Source organism: Rana temporaria, chromosome 1, assembly GCF_905171775.1.
Source record: "Rana temporaria chromosome 1, aRanTem1.1, whole genome shotgun sequence".
Taxonomy (NCBI): domain Eukaryota; kingdom Metazoa; phylum Chordata; class Amphibia; order Anura; family Ranidae; genus Rana; species Rana temporaria.
The window spans coordinates 355507296-355528545 of record NC_053489.1 but is presented as its reverse complement, the minus strand read 5'-3'; the positions used below and the strand labels follow the sequence as shown (position 1 = coordinate 355528545).

Below are 21250 nucleotides of genomic sequence, written 5' to 3'. Positions count from 1 at the left end.
CGGAAAACTGATACATTGTTTATCCTGCCAGAAGGTCCCAGATGTGGGCAGGCAGCGTCGAAGTCCACTATCTCCAAATGGATTCGGCAGGTCATTACTCAAGCCTATGGCTTGAGGGGAAAGGTTCCCCCGTTTAAGGTTAAAGCACATTCCACTAGAGCGGTGGGTACTTCCTGGGCAGTGCATCATCAAGCCTCCATGGCTCAAGTCTGCAAGGCCGCGACATGGTCGTCTGTCCATACTTTCACTAAATTTTATCAATTGGACATAAGAAAGAATGAGGAGAGCGCCTTTGGGCGCAGTGTGCTGCAGGCTGCAGTTTGATTCCTCATGTCTGATGGCGCCCGGCTTATTTCTTGGGGTCTCCCTCCCCTCATAGCATTGCTTTAGGACGTCCCACATAGTAATTACTATGCTCCTCTGTGTCCCGTGATGTGCGATAAAGAAAATAGGATTTTTATAACAGCTTACCTGTAAAATCCTTTTCTTGGAGTACATCACGGGACACAGAGCACCCGCCCCTCTTTTGGGGTATTTGGGACACTTATTGCTTGCTACAAAACTGAGGTACTCCCGGTATGGGAGGGGTTATATAGGGGAGGGAACTTCTTGCCTTAAGGGCGTGCCAGTGTCCACACCTGAAGGTACTCTCTATAACCCACATAGTAATTACTATGCTCCTCTGTGTCCCGTGATGTACTCCAAGAAAAGGATTTTACAGGTAAGCTGTTATAAAAATCCTATTTTTTAGCCCAAAAGCGCCTGAAAAATGCCCCAGTGTGAAAGGGGTCTAACTGTTAGATTTTATGAGATGAAGGGAGGGGGGGGGGGGGGAATCGGCCTAACATATCGGCCCAAAAAAATCGGCATCATAAATCGGCTATCGGCCGCCGCAAGTTCTAAATATCGGCATCGGCCAGAGAAAAACCCATATCGGTCGACCTCTATTCTAGAGTGCCACTTGTGTGATGACTCTGAGTCTGTTTGGGTTGCTGAAATACATCCAAGATGGCAGCACCCAACAACAGTCTAAGGGCTTTTGGGTGTCTGTACATAGAAGGCATTGAAAGTTAAGAAAAAAACATACTTAATATGACTTAAATGCACATAGGGTCCATGCACACTAGGCTTGAAAAAACGCTACGTTTAATTGTCTGGGAAAAAAACAAACGCTCAAATAGAGCATTATTGTACACATGTTTGGGTGAAGCAGCATTTTTTAATCTGTCTGCATGGACCCTTATAGAAAGATTGATGAAATTAATAATCTGCTCATGGTCCAACTTTGCAAAGCACTTTATTATTAATATTATACAGTTTTTTTGTTATATAGTGCCAACAGTTTGTGCAGTGCTTTACAACATGAGGCAGACAGTAAGTTTCAATACAGTAGGAATCCATCCTCCATCAGCTTTTTCAAAACATTCCTTATTTTCTTTTTAAGTTGAAGTACACTTCAACTTGTACACAGTGAGAGGAAAAAGTATTTGATCCCTTGCTGATTTTTGTTGTTTGCCCACTGACAAAGAAATGATCAGTCTAATTTTAATGGTAGGTTTATTTTAACAGTGAGAGACAGAATAACAACAAAAATATCCAGAAAAACACATTTTAGAAAAGTTATAATTTGATTTGCATTTTAATGAGTGAAATAAGTATTTAATCCCCTATCAATCGGCAAGATTTCTGTGTTTCAATATTTTTGTTTGTTTATATCATTTCTTTATGATAAATTACCATGTAATACAGTACATTTTATAGGAAATAATCAATAATTAGAACAATATACACAAATTATAAGTGTATTAAAAACATTTTAAAACAATTCATAGGATACATAGAATAGTAGAAGTAGATTCAAGTAACATAAATAAAGCAAGTTAAGTGAAAGGCTGACCGCAGGCCTGTGTTTGTAGGAGGAGTCGGGAGGTATTTAAACCCGCCCTCCTTCCTCCTTCGGGGCGTCGGTTTTCTGGTGGGTGGGGTTTCTGGGTATCGCACGTCACTTCCGGTTTTGTACAGGGCAATGGCGGCAGCAGGTGTCCATGGTGCTCTCCTCAGGATCCCCAGCGGTCGGACTGTCTGTACCCCATCCTCCTCCGTCAGCTGAGCGCCGCTCACCCCAACCGCCCCCCCCCTTCTCCCGATGCTCGCAGTGGGGGGGTGCAGGTCTGTAGCTGTGGCGGGCATCATTGGGGGGGCTGTCCACCCATGTCAGCCAGGCACTTGCCAGCATGGTAGGGGCCACCCGCTTCTCCACTCGGGCTGTGGTGGGGTCCCTTCCGTCCTCCCTCCCGCTCCTCCGGGCATACTCGGTGAGAGGGGGGCCATCCATCCTCCCTCTCACTCCTCCGGACACCCACGGTGATGTCCACGTGGTGCAGGGCTCCATGGAGACCACCCGCCTGTTCCTCCCGCCCCTCAATCTCCGCAGGAAGGGCCGCCCGCTCATCCGTCCATCCACTGTTGCTGTGCCAGCCGAGAGGGGTGGCTCACCGTGTCAAGTCCCCTCATCCGCTTGGAGCATGGATGGGGGAGGGGCAGTACTGTGTAACTTAGGGGGCGGAGGGGGAAGAGCAAGGTAAACTCCACATGGTGTCAGGGGAGGTGTGGGATCTGTGGCTGCCAGCTCTGGGAACTTGCAGTATACCACTGGCACAGCTCCAACACATGTATACATGTTCAGCCATTTACATACTCCATACTAAACATATATTCCATGCTACACGTTGTTATACACTGCTGTCCATGTGTCGCCTGTCATGCATCCCCCCCCCCCTGTCTCAGGACTCTGGTTGGAGTGTGTGTGTGTGATCAGTGTTCAGTTTGTAAGCTCAGTGGTGTGTGTATTCAGTCAGATTCGGTATGCATTAATTTCACGTTTCTCGTGTGTTGTTTCTCATGCAATTTTCCCATGCGATCACGTTTCCCATGCGATCACGTTTCCCATGCGATCAGGTTTCCCATGCGATCTTCTCATGCGATCACGTTTCCCATGCAATCACGTTTCCCATGCGATTTTCTCATGCGTTCACGTTCTCATGCGATCACGTTTCTCATGCGAGTCAGGTCCTTGTGTGTTCACATTTCACATGCGATCACGTTTCTTATGCGATCTTGGTTCTCTTACGAGTCATGTCCTTGTGTTTACGTTTCTCATGTGATTACGGTTCGCATGGTAGTTCTCATGCGATCACGTTTCTCATGAGGCATGTCCTCGTGTTTACGTTTTCTCATGCGATTACGTTTCACATGGTAGTTCTCACGCGATTACGTTCTCATGCGATTACGGTTCATATGGTAGTTCGCATGCGATTACGTTTCCCAGGGTAGTTCTCATGCGATTACGTTTCTCATGCGATTACGTTGCTCATGGTATTTTCTCATGCGATTACGTTTTCACATGGTAGGTTCTTATACGATTACATTTCTCATGCGATTACGTTCTCATGGTTTTCATGTTCTCGTGCAATCGCGTGGCTCATGCTAGTCATGTTCTTGTGTGGTTGCGATTCATGTTTGTCAAGTGTACACCTTTCTCTTGCTACTCATGTTCTTGGGTGCTCACGTTGCTCATGCTATTCATGTTCTCATGTTTTCCGTTTCTCATGCAATTTTACGTTTGTACTTTCAGTTTTACGTTCCGTTTCTCACGCTTTTTATGTTCTCTAGTGTTTACGTTTCTCATACAGGTTTCAGTCGTGATGCATTACGTTTCTCACACGGTTACGTTTTTTTATACGATTACGTTTCTCAGGGTATTTATGTTCTCAGGTATTTACGTTTCTCATGTTTTTTGTTTCCTATGCTATTCATGTTCTCGGGTGTGTACGTTTCATGCAACTTTACGTTTCTCATGCAGGTTTCAGTTGGGATGTTTTCTAGTTGGTAGCATTGGTATGTTCATTTTGATTCATGACGTTCCACCGCTGGGGGGGGGGGGTCACCCATCGCGTCTATGGGTGCTTACGGATTGAGATGAGCGTTTTTAATCGGCTTGTACGGTGGCAAGTCTCCTCATCTGTTTCTCATACGTTTCATGCATTTCATTTCTCACATAAACAACCTGACACGTCTTCAGGTTCATCAGGCCTGAGTGTACGTTTTTAATTTGCCTGCTATGCCTCAGGTTGCTCGGCCTTTGCAATTCATGGGTTGTCACATTGTCAGTCCAGCTGCACTAGTGCTACACTTACCTACATTTTATTTTCATAGTCTGGGCATACATGTCACCTTCATATCCTTTTGTTAGTTCATGGCCGCTCTCCACTGCTGGTTACCTGTCACGTCTACAGGTACTGTCGGATTGAGATGTTCGTTTCTAATTGGCTTGTGCGGTGGCAAGTCCCCTCATCCGCTTCATTACATTTCATACGTCATGTTATCTTTTCACTTACATCACTTGCCTGACACGTCTTCAGGTTATTGGCTTGAGTGTTACATTTTTAATTAGCCTGATTTGCCCCAAGTTGCTCAGCCTTCAGACTGACACGTTTTCAGTCCTGTGCTACGTATTCGTTCCTGCTCTACGCTACCGAGTGTGTCAATCACGGACACCTGCGTAGGTAGGGGTTAGGGAAGGTTAGGGTTTCTTCCTTTTCCCAAGGTAAGTTATGGCTCGTTGGTCATGTTTTGTTTTTAATGATGTTCTTGTTTGCAGATTTCATGTCACGGGCAGCAGACATCAAGGATTTTGCTGCCATCCGTCCTTCTCTGGTTCGGGTTCTATACATGGTAGCACGCCCTCCTTGATCCTCCGGATACGGCCTTCTCTTTTGTTACAGACGAAGCTTGTTCTTCAAGTCCTTTTTCAATTCAGCCTAAGAAGCTCTTGAATCGGCCTGGGATATCTTCCAGGCGTTTCTTTCTCAGTATCATGGGTTCTTTTCACACCAGCATTCAGTTCCTACTTGAGTTTGTTTTCTTTTGCCACTTTCAGCTTAAACGGGTTTTCAAGCTGGTGCCCAGTACAGTCTGGGCACCAGACTTTTGTGGATGTACTCCGAGATAGGCCACTTTCCTTTTCCCTAGTACTCCCTTCTCTGCTAGCACAGGGAATGACACGTAGCCATTCCATGCTGCCTAACTAGGGTAGCATCTTAATGTTCACTCCGGGCCGGAATTTCTGTACAGTTGCAGTTTCGGCTGCCATTCGTCGAGGGGGTCTGTATTTTCGTTGTTGAGGAGTTAGTTTGCGGTAGTCAGCTTTATTTACCGAACATATCCCAGTTCCACATGTCTGTCACTGGCATTCTGGCGTTGGGGGGCTTGTGGTTACATACAGTTACTTTCATTTCATCTCTTTGCTAGCTCATCCTGCTGTTTTGTTTTTTGCCCCCTTTTAGGCATACTGACCACGTGACCCTGGCACACCTCAGGTCACTTTCCCACCTCAGGTCAGTTTCCCTGTTTCCTCTCAGACCTTTCCCTAGCACGATTACCTGAGACTCTGAGTACAATTAAAATCGGTTATAATAAATTGTATACAAGCGTAATAAGAATAAAAAAGAGAAAGGGGTAAATAAAAGGGAAGAAAGTTAATCAAGAGGGACAAGAGGAGAAATGTAATTAGGTTAATGTACCCAAGTCAAGTTAAGGAATAGTAGAATACAGGGTATGGAATTCTGAAGAATTAGTACATTTTATCCAATTGGCCCAAATTTTATAAAGTTCAAAAGGTGAGTCGTTGGCCGGTTATATAAGTTCCTCCATTTCCGCAATAATTTTGGATCTTTTTAATTAATTCAGAGATACTTGGAGGTGATTTGTCTTTCCAGCATATAGGTATACATAATCTTGCAGCATTGATTAGATGTAATATAAGAGATTTTTTGTAAGTTGAAATGGGTAAGGATGTGTGATGTAATAAGTATAATGCAGGATTATAGTCAACATGATTTCTCGTATAACAGAATACAAACTGATGTACTTCCATCCAAAAGGATTGTATTTGGGGGCAATTCCACCAGATATGAAGGATTGTTCCCTGGCCATTTGAACATCTCCAACAAAGAGGGCTTGCGTCGGGATTATATTTATGAATCCATGTCTGAAGTTTTATACCATCTGGAATATATTTTAAAACCATTTTCTTGCGTTAGTACATTTAACCACTTAAGGACCGCCTCCTTCACATATACGTTGGCAGAATGGCACGGCTGGGCACATGTACATACTGGTACGTCCTGTACTAGTACCCAGCCGTGGGTCGCGAGCACGCGCCCGCAACCCGGTCCGAAGCTCCGGGACCAGCGGACCCGATCGCCGCTGGAGACCCGCGATCGGGTCCCCGGAGCTGAAGAACGTTCTTCATTGTGGCGGCTGCATCGATCGTGTCATCCCTTTTATAGGGGGACACAATCGATGACGTCACACCTACAGCCACACCCCACAGTTGTAAACACACTTCAGGGAACACATAACCCCATAACCCCCTTGTGGTTAACTCCCAAACTGCGACTGTCATTTTCACAATAAACAATGCATTTTAAATGCATTTTTTGCTGTGAAAATGACAATGGTCCCAAAAATGTGTCAAAATTGTCCGAAGTGTCCGCCATAATGTCGCAGTCACGGAAAAAATCGCTGATCGCCGCCATTAGTAGTAAAAAAAAAAAATGTTTATAAATGCAATAAAACTATCCCCTATTTTGTAAATTTTGCACAAACCAACCGATAAACGTTTATTGCGTCCGTATCGGCCTAAACTGAGTAAAAAATTTGGGGGATATTTATTATAGCAAAAAGTAAAAAATATTTCATTTTTTTTTAAATTGTCGCTCTATTTTTGTTTATAGCGCAAAAAATAAAAACCGCAGAGGTGATCAAATACCACCAAAAGAAAGCTCTATTTGTGGGAAAAAAAGGACGCCAATCTTGTTTGGGAGCCACGTCGCACGACCACGCAATTGTCAGTTAAAGCGACAGTGCCGAATCGCAAAAAGGGGCAAAGTCCTTTTTAGCTGCATTTTGGTCCGGGTCTTAAGTGGTTAAAGAACCTTTGTGAATGTGTCTGAAAATATGTTCCCAATCATTTCTAGAAAGGCAAATACCAAGATCTCTTTCCCATTTTTGGCAAGTCAAGTCATCAACAGGATTGAGGTTGGCAAAAATTTATGTATAAATGATTGAAATCGCGTGTCTGTGTGGTTCAGAACTGGTGCATATTTTTTCAAAAGGAGTAAGATCTTTGTTCCATAGTGAAGGTGAATTAGATTTAAAGCGGAGTTCCAACCACAATTAGCATTTTTTTAAATGTATGTCCTTTCATCCTGCGTTTTTATAATATAAATCCGGTCACTTACTATTTTACAATCCGCCGCCGATCTACATAGATATTCAAAAAAGATAGTTTATAAAACTATATCTACACCGTTGTCATTTTGCTTGTGGGCATTGTGAAGCCTACAGGCACTTACTTCCAGGAAGTCTTGGATGGGGAGTGATAATTGGACAGCGCACTGCATCCTGGGAAATGATGACACACATTTCCCAGGCGCATTAGAGGGAGATGATGTCCTAGGTGGTTTCAAAGGCAGATTTTGTGGGACCGCATAGCAACAGGCATTTCCAGATGAGTAAAAAAAAAAAAAAAATTGTTTTTTTCTTTTTTAGTCATAAGCTACAGTTTAAAGCAAAATTTGTTTTTTTGATGGAACCTCCACTTTAAGTAAAAGGTTTTTAATCTGTATATAAATGGAATAGGTTATACCCCTATCTGGAAAAAGCGTATTGAAGGTGTCGAAGGATACAAAATTGTCTTTATCAAAGAGAGATTTTGCTCTGATAGAAGAAGTGAAAGGTAAGTTGTTTATGTCAAGATTGGAGATTTTCAATGGGAAATCTGGATTACGGTCAATTGGAGTAATGGGTCCAGGAGAAGAAGCAATGGAAGTTTTTCTTTGCAAAGTAAACGAAAGGTCAGCAAAGTAGGACCCGTGAGAGGGTGAGTTTTATAGTCATTTGGAATTTTGCGGGGATTACTCCAAGGTAAGTGATTTAGAGGTATATCAGGAACTATTGACTCTAGTTCTACCCATGACTCCCATGTGTCTTCTATACAGGTAACGAGCTGAGATTAGGAGCACTATCTTAAAGTGCTCCTAATCTCAGCTTGTTACCTGTATAAAAGACACTTGTCCACAGAAACAATCTCTCAACCATGGCCAAGACCAAAGAACCGACCAAGGATGTCAGGGACAAGATTTTAGATCTACACAAGGCTGGAATGGGCTACAAGACCATAAAAAGCAGCTTTGTGAGAGGGTGACAACAGTTGGTGAGATTATTCGCAAATGGAAGATCATGAGTAGTGAGGAATCGGCCCGGAACTACACTAAAGAATCTTGTCAATGATCTCATAGCAGCTGGGACCATAGTTGCCAAGAAAACAATTGGTAACGCACTACGCCATGAAGGACTGAAATCCTGCAAGGCCCGTAATTATTCAGAGGCGAACTGGGTGAAAGTGTTGTGGTCAGATGAGACCAAATCAAGCTCTTCGGCATCAAACCCAACTTGCCGTGTTTGGAGGAGGGGGAATGCTGCCTATGACCCCAAGAACACCATCCCCACCATCAAACATGGAGGTGGAAACATTATGCTTCCGGGGTGGGGGTGGGGTTCTGCTAAGGAGACAGGACAAATTCACTGCTTCAAAGGGATGATGGACAGGGCAATGCACCGCCAAATCTTGGGTGAGAACCTCCTTCCCTCAGCCAGGGCATTGAAAATGGGTCGTTAAACATTTCCTAATTGTAAGGCCTCGTACACACGACCAGACATGTCCGATGAAAACGGTCCGCGGACCGTTTTCATCGGACATGTCTGCTGGCAGAATTTGGTCTGATGTGTGTACACACCATCAGACCAAATTCCCCGTGGACAGAATACGCGGTGACGTGGCGGCGACGATGACGCTGCGACGTGCGCGCACCAGGAAGTTCAATGCTTCCACGCATGCGTCGAATCACTTTGACGCATGCATGGGATTTCGGCCCAGCGGACATGTCTGATGAGTCGTACTGACCAGCGGACATGTCCGATGGACAGCTTTCCAGCGGACATGTTTCTTAGCATGCTAAGAAACTTTTGTCCGCTGGAAACCTGTCCGCTAGGCCGGAAAATTGTCCGGTCGGCCCTACACACGACCGAACATGTCCGCGGAAACTGGTCCGCGGACCAGTTTCAGCGGACATGTTCGGTCGTGTGTACGAGGCCTTAGGCTCCGGGGAATGATGGCCTCCCAATTGAGTTGTACAAAAAATTTGGAGGTATACTCTTGCTGGAGTTACTCCATACAATTATGGACGTGTACGTGCACTATTAATTAACGGGCTCCACGTATGAAGTAGTAATGGTGGTCCTATTGAAACCCGGGAAAGATCCGGTTCATCCGGAATTCTATAGGCCCAAATCCCTTCTAAATACCGTTTTTTTTTTTTTTTTGGCTACCGTATATACTCAAGTATAAGTCATCCTGAGTATAAGCCAAGGCCCTAATTTAACCACAAAAAACTGTGAAAACTTATTGACTCGAGTATAAGCCTAGGGTGAGAATGCAGCAGCTCCTGTAAGCGGAAAAGAGGGTCAACAATGCCTATTTTCACGCATCACTGTGCCCATTTGCAACCTTACTGTGCCCATTGGAGCCTTACTGTGCCCATTGCAGCCTTACTGTGCCCATTCTCACTGTGCCCATTGCAGGCTTACTGTGCCCATTCTCACTGTGCCCATTGCAGCCTCCGTGTACCTGTATTCTTGACAGGCTGCGGGCATCCATTTTTCAAAAGTCACTGCTTCCTCCTGGTCCCATTTGTTCCGTCCATAGTCAGTGTACCTGTCGGGTCGCGGGTGTCCATTTTTCAAAAGTCGCGGCTTCCTCCTGGTCCATGATAGGCATTTGACACTGTGTTCAGCTACCGCCTATCACAAAGGTCTTCTTATCCTCGGACTCAGTTTCCCAGCAGATACTGTGTTCAGTATTCCGCCAATCACAGACCTTCTTTCATCCTCGGGCAAGAGGACGTCCATGATAGGCGGAACACTGAACACAGTGTCTGCTGGGAAAGTCAGAGTATCAGAGGACCTCCATGATGGGCGGTAGCGGAACACAGTGTCAAACACCTATCACGGACCAGGGGGAAGCCGCGACTTTTGAAAAATGGACACCCGCGACCCGACAGGTACACTGACTGGAGTATAAGCTGATGGGGGCTATTTTCAGCCCTAAAAAAAAGGCCTGAAAAACTCGGCTTATACTCGAGTATATACGGTACTTACTAATGTACTTGCCATTAGACTGTCAAGAGTGGTATCTAAAATTATCCACCCTGACCAATCGGGATTCATACCGAACAGATCAATGGCACATAATCTTCACCGTTTATACCTGAATATGCAGATCCCTGTAGACTATCCAGGGCAAAGAGCTATCCTCTCACTGGACGCCGCTAAGGCCTTTGATAGTGTGGAGTTACTTACTTAATTAAATTTGGGAGAGACTTTTATCTCATGGATTAAAATACTATACAAAGCACCGAAAGGCATGCATTAGACTCCATAGCACCTTATCTCCCTTCTTTAATTTGCAACGGGGAACGGGACAGGGTTGCTCTTTGCCCTGGCCATATAGCCACCGGCAATTAGGGGGAACCCGGCTTTATGTGGTTTTAAACTATGGGAAGTAGAAGACAAAACAGCACCTCCTTTTTAGGTGACACATCTGCCTCTCCGATGAGTCTCATGGAATTAATACGCAGATTTGGGACCTTTTTCAGGATTCGGTATAAATTGGGACAAATCCACACTGCTACCACTTGATCCCCTTACGACCCTTTCCCAGATAGCAGGACAGATAAAAGTGGTAGACACGTTTTAGATATCTAGGTATAATTATTCACCCCAATATGGACCATTATGTTAAACTTGATATTGGCCCACTACTACGTAAATTTCGAGAAAAAGCTGCTAGCTGGATTAAATTGCCTCTCTCGGTACTGGGCCATTGTAACTTAATAAAAAAATTATCTGGAGTCCGCAACTTTTGTATGCGCTCCACAATGCACCCATCTGGATTCCTTCACATGTTTAGAAAATGTAATACCATATTCCGTTCCCTGATATGGAGGAAACGGGTGCCTCTTATCAAACTGGAAACATTACAGGAGGCAAAGGACCCGGGCGGAATTGCAGTTCCAAACCCATATTATTACTACCTAGCGGCTCAATTGCAGCACTTGACGGGATGGCTTCATCCCGAGTCCTCTGACACTATAAGAAAAATATTGTATGCACACAACTATCCGGTGGTGACCTTGTGGAGTGCATAGAAGCAGGAGAACTTGGAGCATTGTCTTATTGTCCCACGCTGGACCTTATAGACAGAATCTGGTGTAAAGCTAAACACCTCCAATACCTGGGGTGCACTAACTGGTCCAGTATTTGGAAGAATAGAATCGAACCGCCATTTGATAAATTGGGGGGGTTCTCTGCCTGATCTAGGTGTGGGGTTGTATATATCCGGTAGCTGTACCGGGGCGGCCTTCTGAGGGACTTTCGGTCATTGAGAATGGAATTCAGGTTACCGAATGCCTTATTTTTCCAGTACTTGCAACTCTGACACAGGCTAAGCACAGGCTAAGCTATCTACCTGGGAATTAACTAGGCCAGCAGTGCTTACACAACTAGTGACATCATCATCTTGGAAGGGACAGATATCTTTCCCTGTATGGTTCCCTCCTCTGTCGGTTGTCCAAAGCTATGTCACTGAAATGTAGAGCTGGTTGGGGGGATGATGTAGGCCACATATCGGATGAGGAATCGTCCACAATACTGGAAAATGTACTCAAGGTGTCCCTTTCAGCTACCCAAAATCTTGCCCAATTGTTTATTATTCACTGAACTTATCGTACCCCAAATAAATTACATAAATGGCATAGAAGAGAAATGTCCGAAACTGCAAAGATACTGGTCCGAGGTGGTCGGCTCTATTAATAAAATATGGCACCTCAAGTTTGAGCTTGACCCTAACTATACCTGGCTTGGCCCCCTTACAATTAGTACAAAATAGAATTTTTGGTTGCAGGACTTAATCACTCATCTTCCCACAAGATTTGATAGCCGAACAGACAAATTGGGTGACTGGTTGGAGTGATGCGACAAGGTTACATGTGCACCATGCCCTACAGTGGTATACTGAATGTGGTGATGCTTTGCTCTGCGGTGGTTAGAATTATTGCACTATTTTAACTGTTAATATATGGACAGTACTGTCCCCACCCCACTTCTGTGCCCCATTTACTTACTTGTCCCCACCCCACTGTTGGGGTGGAGGACACCCATGCCCCGCTTCGCGGTCCAGTTTAGGGCCAAGAGCAGAGCTGGGGAACAAAATCCAAAGAGGACAAGCTAAATATACAGCAACTCAATGACAGACTCAATGTAGGTTCTATATTGTGTCTTGTATTTTTTTGTATGGACTGTTGCTTTATGAACCATACTGATGCAGTAATGCCATAGCCGGCTGGGAGCTAAAGGTTTGAGTTGCCAAACGTCCGCCTATAACCTTTTAATGGCTTGGAGAGGATCTGCAAAGAGGAGTGGGACAAAATCCTTCCAGAAATGTGTGAAAAACTGGCGGCCAAATACAAGAACCGCCTGACCTCAGTGATGGCCAACAAATGTTTTGCCACCAAGTACTAAGTCTTGTTTTGCGAAGGGGTCAAATACTTATTACACTTGAAATGCAAATCAATTTTATATTTTTTTTATATATTTTTATTTTTTATGCGTCTTTCTGGATATTTTTGTTGTAATTCCGTCTCTTGCTGTTAAAATAAACCTACCATTAAAATGATAGACTGATCATTTCTTTGTCAGTGGGAAAACGTACAAAATCAGCAGGTGATCAAATACTTTTTCGTACATCACGGGACACAGAGCCATAATAATAACTAAAAGGGGGTTATATTTCACCTTCAGGTGATTGGACACTGGCACACCCAAGACAGGAAGTTTCCCTCTATATAACCTCTCCCATACAGGGAGTACCTCCGTTTTTTTTCCACCAGTGTCTAAGGTGTTGGTCACAGTTAAAAAAGCCAAGAAGAGCTCCGCTGAGAAGTTTCCTGCGGGATCAAGGAGCTATACAAGCGGATTCATCCATTATTAATATTATTAATAATAATAATTAATAATAATAATAATTTTATTTTAATGCGTTTTTTTTCTGGGTATTTTTGTTATTCTGTTTCTCACTGTTAAAATAAACCTACCATTAAAATTATAGACTGATCATTTCTTTGTCAGTGGGAAAACGTACAAAATAAGCAGGTGATCAAATACTTTTTTCCCCTCACTGTATGTAAAGCCAAATCCAAAAATTTGGAAAGAGAAGACAATATTTACGACCCCTTTAAGGCCCCGTACACACGGCCGAGGAACTCGACGTGCTTGGCACGTCGAGTTCCTCGTCGAGTTTTGGGATGAAGCCGCCGAGGAGCTCGGCGGGCCGCCTTCTCCCATAGAACAACGAGAAAATAGAGAACATGTTCTCTATTTTCTCGTCGAGCTCCTCGGCGGCTCCATCGAGCCAAAACTGTACAGACGACAGAGTTTCTCGGCAGAATCCGGGTTTTGACCGAGTTTCTCGGTGAATTCTGCCGAGAAACTCTGTCGTGTGTACGGGGCCTCAGGTTTCTTTCTCTGTCACTTTGGAAAGATTTTCCTTTTTATTGAGTAACCAGAAATGAGGGCTAAAAAAAATATTCACCAATTTTTATTACATTTGATTGAACTCTTTTGCAAACTTTCCCGAGGTATGTTTGGTTGTACGTTAAGTTAAAACAAATTTCTAAAGTGCTAATATCACTTTAATAATATATTTTAAATGTTTTTTTTTTAATATATCACTGTTGGGCATCATGATATTCATTATCGTTTTCTGTGTGTTCCTATTGCTACAGATCATTTGTCTGGATTTGTCAGAGGAAATGTCCTCTCAGAAATTGGAATCCTTCAATGGGTGGGTTATCTTTATTTTGCTTTTTTTATTTTTTTTCTTAACAGTGGTCACTTTTTTGAAATATGTGGTTTTTAATTTGTTTGATAAGCCCTAAACACCAGTCAGCACTTAAAAATACCCTCAAACCTCTCCCTCTCCTTGTGTCCCTTGGTTTATTTTACATTTTTTTTTAATGACCATGTCCCTGTTCTGTGTAATCCCCTTCCTTAACTCCTGTGGCACCATCACAGAGGTTGCAAAACATCTTTTACACAAAGACATGGGTGGCAAATTGTCAGCCAAACAGTAGATGTATTCAATCGGCTGTCTATATACAATAGTTGTAATGGGTGATCTGGTGTGGGTTTGTTTTTGGTTTATAGAGATTTATACTAATAACTGAATACAGTAGTCTTGTATATTGGAAACTGTATTCCAATACATAACTTTGTGTCATCTGAACTTTGGAGCCTCTGCACCTTGGGGGGGAAATAAACTAAAACAGACCTTGTATCTAAAATATCTAACCACTATATTAGCCCCCACTCTGCCATGCAAAATTGCTAAAATTTACTGCTAAAAATGTACATTTTTTCCAGAAAATATAGGGTAAACTGCCTGCGTGTTATACGCCAATATTCTTTTTTTTTTTTTTTTTTTTTTTTTTTTTTACCAACGGGGGGCAGTCTGCCCTGGGTGCCACCCATTGGTGGGGTGTCAGGTCGGCTGCCCCCGCCTCTCCTGGCCCTGGGACAGCACTGCCAGCATACCTTAAAGTTAAGAAAATTTTACTGCCAGTCCTTTTCTCATTCACTGCTCCTTCTGTGCCACCCTCAATGTAAATGGAAGCCTCCAAAAACCTCCATTAACGCTATCCTCCTCCCGCTCTGCCTCCTCGAGTGTAGCTTTTGATTGGAGAAGGAAAGCGGTCATGTGACCTCAGTGAATCAGCAGAGGAGAGCCGTCATATGATCAGGTTCACGAAAGAGCAGTGTTTAATTGAGGTTTTTAGAAGCTTCGATTTACGACAGTGACACATGAGGAGCGGTGTTTGAGAAGAGGCTGACAGTGATGTTTTCTCAACTTTAGAGTATGCTGACCCAGGAGACTGGGGGTCTCCTGGGAGTGCAAGGTGGGCTTTATAATGAATGGGAGTTTATGTCCTGTGTAGGGGACTGTGTGTGTGTGTGTTTGTTTTTTTTTGTTCTGAAACTTCCCTCTTAAAGTTAGGGTGCGTGTTATACGCCTGTGCCTGTTATACACCAATTAAATGCAGTATTTCTTTTCTGCTATTTTTTTTTTCCCTCTAAAGATTTACATAGAAGTTTTGCATGACAAGCTTCTAGATGAGGGGTTAAATAGTTTTGGGTGCACAAGCGGTCTGCTAAAACGTAAGACATTTTTGTTTAACCAGTTGTGAGGGCACAAGGCATACGGCATGCATTCATATATTGTATGTTTAAACAAGGTACATAGGGTAAATGCACTGTCCCTCTCCCCAAGTTGCCACTCACGCCACTGCTCTCCTCAGCAAATCCCAGCTGTGAAATTGTAGGCCAGGACTTGCTCTACTTCACAAATATGACTACAGTTTAGAACACAGCTGAGCGTTTTGAAAAATAAAATTTCTCTTTCATTCATTGACAGGCACATTGCTCCATTATTCAGAATCATAGGGTTATACCGCCACCTACAGAAGTAGGATGCTAGGCAAAAAAAAGACTTGGCTATGCCTATTGTCAATCTAGGTGGTATACACCCCCTCTCTGCTATAGGCCTTCAGTTTTTTCTGCCTAGTCAGGAGCAAGGACCTAGCTCCCTGTCGGGATCTCTGGTACTGGCAATTTTTCAACTAATTTTTTCCTGGGAGATCTACAATTAACTGCCGGACTTGGTAACAGGCTTGATAATAGTGATCCAGTAGTCCCCCTCAGTCTGGCCATCGAGCGTGCGCAGACCACAGCTACGTGCTAGGTCGGCCGTGATGTAGCCCCACTGGACGGGGGCTGGCTCTGTGAATTAAACGTCTCGCAAGGTTGCATACGACCGGGTCTCGGCCTGTGTCGCAGCTATCCTCCTGGCTGACTCCCCAGACAGACAGAGGAAGATCTGTCTGGGAGGGTTACCCACGCGCTTTGCTGGAGCGGTGTAAGGGGCCCCCTCCTCTCCTACCCTGTAAGTTGTTTTTTAGGCACGTGTACTCCCTAAGGTCTGTCCCTCCTGGGGTTCTCCTCTCCCCCCCCCCCCGCCCGGGTGAGGCCCAGGCTTCTTGCCTAGGTGCTTTGGACACACTGTCAACCTCCCTCCAGGGTTGTCACTATGGGGGTTACACCTTGGCACCTGATGGATGGTTGGGCCTAGGGAGCCCCCTGTGGCAGCCCTCCAGTAAATTAGGCCATGATTTTGCAGCCCACCGACCAGGCAACATGTGGGGCCATGCACTCGTGGCGAGCGACCGAAAACTGCTAGTCCACGTAGCCACGCCGGACACCTTCTTCCGGAGGGATGGCGTTGTGGGGGCTCTGAGTGCGTCTCGGTCTGCGCCTCCTTTTGTGTGGTCTCGGTCTGCGCCTCCTTTTGTGTGGTCTCGGTCTGCGCCTCCTTTTGTGTGGTCTCTGTTTGCGCCTCCTTTTGTGTGGTCTCGGTCTGCGCCTCCTTTTGTGTGGTCTCGGTCTGCGCCTCCTTTTGTGTGGTCTCGGTCTGCGCCTCCTTTTGTGTGGTCTCGGTCTGCGCCTCCTTTTGCGTGGTCTCGGTCTGCGCCTCCTTTTGCGTGGTCTCGGTCTGCGCCTCCTTTTGCGTGGTCTCGGTCTGCGCCTCCTTTTGCGTGGTCTCGGTCTGCGCCTCCTTTTTGCGTGGTCTCTGTTGGCATTACCTGTACGGGGCTTCAGTCGTAGTCCCCTGTGTCAGTGACGCTCCTATGCAGGCCCTAAGATGGCGGAGGCCTCAGTCGGTGACCCCTTCTGAGTTCTTTAGGTTTTTAGAGGCAGGGCTTAGGCATATAGCGCATTAAATTGCGTCCCCCACTCTCCTGTGTCTCGTCGGTCTTAACTGATCCTATACCTGGCTCTGTTGCCGTGCACGTGGTCCGCCTTGCGCACAAGAAGGTGCTGGTTGTTGCGCTTATTACATCTGTGTGGGAAACTTTAATAATAGAGGATGTGGCTGCGGCGGAGGTAATGGTCCCTTTGGCACCCATAATCTGTCTCGCATGCTGAAAGCGTTCCCTTCTCAATCCTTTTTTTTTTTTTTTTTAATTTGTCCAAAGCGCCTCCTTTGTGGTTCCAAAATACTTTGCTTTGAGGTACCCCTTTTGAGGAGTTCCTCCTCAAAAAGTGGACTGTTCCACCAGTAGCTGATCCCCCTGTCTCTAGGTTGTGCAAGACGGCCATGATTCCGGTAGAGGCATCTTCCAGCTTTTAAAGATCTGGCTGACATACCTGGGGCAGATCCAGGGGGGGGCGGGCAACAGGGAAATTGCCACCCCCGAGAAATTGCCACCCCCGAGTCCTGGGCTGCCTGGACGACCTTCTTTTGCGAGCGGAGTCCTCGGCTACCCTGAGGGGCGACGTAGCTCGGTATACAGACCACAGATTTCAGTTGGCTTCTATACTACCTGATGTCTGCTCTGGCTCCTTCCAGAAAATTGGATTATCTGGGCCTGACTCAGGGTTTCTTTCTCTGGACAAACTCCCAGAAGTTGCATGCTGCTCTTCATCTACTATTGTCTAGCAGGTGGGCCTCCCTGCGGATCTGCCTTTTTAAAGCGGTTCCATTTGCACTCTTACGTATGAGCTCCCTTCAAAGGGAGATCCTGGCGTAATGGGACAAGTGCCCGTGGTCTCTCGATAATCGAATTCTGAGCCAGGTAAACAGGGGGTCCCTGGTCTGGTGGCTTCACTCTCCTCCTCCAGTTCTTCGACAGGGCTATCCTTTTTCCCCTTGTATTGGACAGTGGTCACCACCAATCCCAGTCTGTCTGGGTGGGGATGTGTCCTGGGACTGAGTTATGCTTGGGGTCATTGCGCGCTGGAGGAATCTGGACTGCCAATCAATATCCTGGAACTTCGAGTGATCAGACTATGTCTGGATCATGAAAGGGTCGACTTCGGGGGCTCCTGTTATGTATCCAGTCGGACGATGCCACAGCAGTGGCCTATGTCAATCACAGGGTGGAAAGAGTGTGTGGCAGCCCTGGCAGTAGCCAGAATCATTCGGTGGGCAGAACGTCTCATTCGGCCCTCTCCGCTGTATGCATTCCAAGAGTAAAAATCTGTCAGGCGATTACCTCAGTCGGCGTTGGACCACGGGGTGGTTCCTTCACCAGGACATGTTTTATCAGATATGTCTCAGATGGGGCACTCCCGAGGTAGATCTGTTGGCAATTTGGCTCAACAGAACGGTACTGAGGTTTCTGGCAATGTCATGGGATCCTCTAGTGCAGTGGTCCCCAACCTTTTTGGCACCGAGGACCGGTGTTGTGGCATAGAATCGGGCCAAGGCCCGGGGGGTTGGGTTATTATGTAGCTTTTCGCGGGAAATTTGTTGAGGAAATGGCTGGTGTTAGCGCTTCAATCATCACAGAACAATGGCTGATATGGTGTTGGGATGATTGAAGTGCATTGTTTCTGTCATTGCATTGTAATGTAAAATGAAATAGTTCAAACTCACCATAATGCAGAATCTGCCACCAGATGCAGTTTGTCACTTGCCTTTTTCGTGTGACACCTGTTCAGGAGAGTGCATAACGTATTTGCTTCAGGGCTCAGTATACTGCACAGAGTGAAGGGGTCTGGAGTGCGTGGGGCACAGAGTGCAGGGGTCAGTACACACCACCTCCTCACAACAAACCCCCAGTACAGACCACCTCCTCTCCTCAATACAGGCCATCTTTTTAGTACAGACCACCTCTTCAGTACAAGTCACCAGAACTAACTACCTCCTCGGTGCAGACCATCTCCTCAGTACAGACCCCCAGTGCAGACCATCTCCTCAGTACAGACCCCCAGTGCAGACCATCTCCTCAGTACAGACCCCCAGTGCAGACCATCTCCTCAGTACAGACCCCCAGTGCAGACCATCTCCTCAGTACAGACCCCCCAGTGCAGACCATCTCCTCAGTACAGACCCCCCAGTGCAGACCATCTCCTTAGTACAGACCCCAGTGCAGACCATCTCCTCGGTACAGGCCACCTCCTCTGTACAGACCCCCAGTGCAGACCATTGATTTTCCTTCTGGGCGGTATTGCAGCCCCGCTGTGTGGGCGGAAGTGCCGTGTTCCGGGCGGGCAGCGAGAGATGATCTAATCTCTCTGCTCCCGCACCTCGCTGCAGTGTAGCAGCACCGCTGTGTTGGTGGAAGTGCCGTGATCCAGGCGGGCGGTGAGAGATGTCATCTCTCTGTTTGCCCTGCCGCCACACCAAACACAGTGCAGCCTTCGCGGCCCAGCTGCAAATAGCCCACGGCCCGGCAGTGGGCCGCGGACCGGGGGTTGGGGAACACTGCTCTAGTGTACACTACAGACTCTCTGGTGGGGCCGGTATGCCTAAGCTACGCCTTTCCTCCTCTCAAACTTCTGCCTCGGCTTTTGCGCAGGAGCGAGGCCGAAGGTATTCCAGTCATTCTAGTGGCCCCAGATGGCCTTGTCTGTGTTGGTACGCTGACGTCCCTTGGCATCTGCCTCTCAGGGAGGATCTATTGTTCCAAGGGCCGATTTTCCATCCTGTTTCAGTCGCTAGTTTTGAAGGCCTGGCTGTTATGAACCATGTGCCGAAGTTAAGACGCTGCTTAAGGCTAGGAAGTCTTCCTCTAGGAACATCTACCACCGGACATGGAAAGGATACATATACTGGTGTGAGTTGCTTGGCGTTTACCCTCGTTCTTTCTTGGTGGCTCCGATTTCGACCTTCGTTCGCGGGGGTTGAGCAGAACTTCTGACGTCTTGCACACCCTATTGCATACTTTTAATCAAGGGGTTCGACATCGGCCTCCACCGGACTAGCATTCTATATTTCCTTGTCACCCCTTTAATTGATACTGTAACCCAGCTCTTTTTCTGACCATTTGGACATTTAGTTACACCAAATGTAATTGCCAGCTCAGTTTTGCATTTTGCTCATTTGAATTTCATGGTTACATGTTCATATCTTCAGTAAAGAGCTTCACCCTGAAGCTGTTGCAGCAAGCAAAGTTTTCAACCCATTTGCTCAATTATAATTGCATATTCATCAGAGAAGAGACGGTTAACAGTTACTTTACTCATGTTTTAAACTCCAGTCTTTTGTTTACTTTGTAAAAACACAACATACAATAGTATATAAATCACCGCGCTACTACTAAAAAACGTATAATGACAGCCAACACTACAGAACTAGATCAATTCTGAAACACAAGCAGAAAACAACAAAAAGTGTAGTGCTAATAATACGTGCAAATAAACAATGAATGAGTAAGACCCTTGAGTGAAAAGGGACATGGGTATAATGAGGTTCACAAAAACCAATCAAAAATAAATGTGATCGGTAAAAACCGTTCAATAATAAAGTTCAATGATAATCATTGCTCCAACATGAAAGTGACTTGATACTGGGAAGAAAGTGAGGTGGAATTTTGATAGAGAGTCCACCACCAGGAAGATTCAGAGGCTTACCAGATGTCGTGGACCTAAATAGGTGTACACCTAATAGGTCACAAGGGCTTAATGGTAGTAATGCCTTGACTCCAGGGTAACTTGAACAGCACACAGGAAGATGATTCCCCAGGTTGGTACGGTGGACAGTGAGACCACAGGGACGTAGACCAATACTTGACAGTGATCAGCAATAATGAGCAGAATGGCTCATATTCAGTAATTCAGAGGTTCGCAGCATAGTAGACCCAGGAAGGAAAAAATTAGATGGACATAGTGTAATACTTTTTTTAAAATTTACTTGGTTGAAAGAAGTAAAAAGATTACACTCACATTTCAGTGGATGATTCAGGCATATAAAACATAAGCAGTGACCGCTGACCCCACTGCTTATGTTTTATATGCCTGAATCATCCACTGAAATGTGAGTGTAATCTTTTTACTTCTTTCAACCAAGTAAATTTAAAAACAGTATTACACTATGTCCATCTCATTTTTTCCTTCCTGGGTCTACTATGCTGCGAACCTCTGAATTACTGAATATGAGCCATTCTGCTCATTTTTGCTGATCACTGTCAAGTATTGGTCTACGTCCCTATGGTCTCACTGTCCACCGTACCAA

General features: G+C 45.5%; 1 protein-coding gene across 2 annotated transcripts in view; it reads left to right on the top strand.

Moving 5' to 3' along the window:
• The window catches only part of BABAM1 (BRISC and BRCA1 A complex member 1), a 98937-nt gene that overhangs the window by 13279 nt on the left and 64408 nt on the right, over positions 1-21250 (top strand). For both annotated transcript variants that reach the window (XM_040321270.1, XM_040321278.1), the window contains exon 3: positions 13965-14023. In XM_040321270.1, the coding sequence (XP_040177204.1) occupies positions 13965-14023 (59 nt within the window). The remainder of the gene's footprint in view (positions 1-13964; positions 14024-21250) is intronic.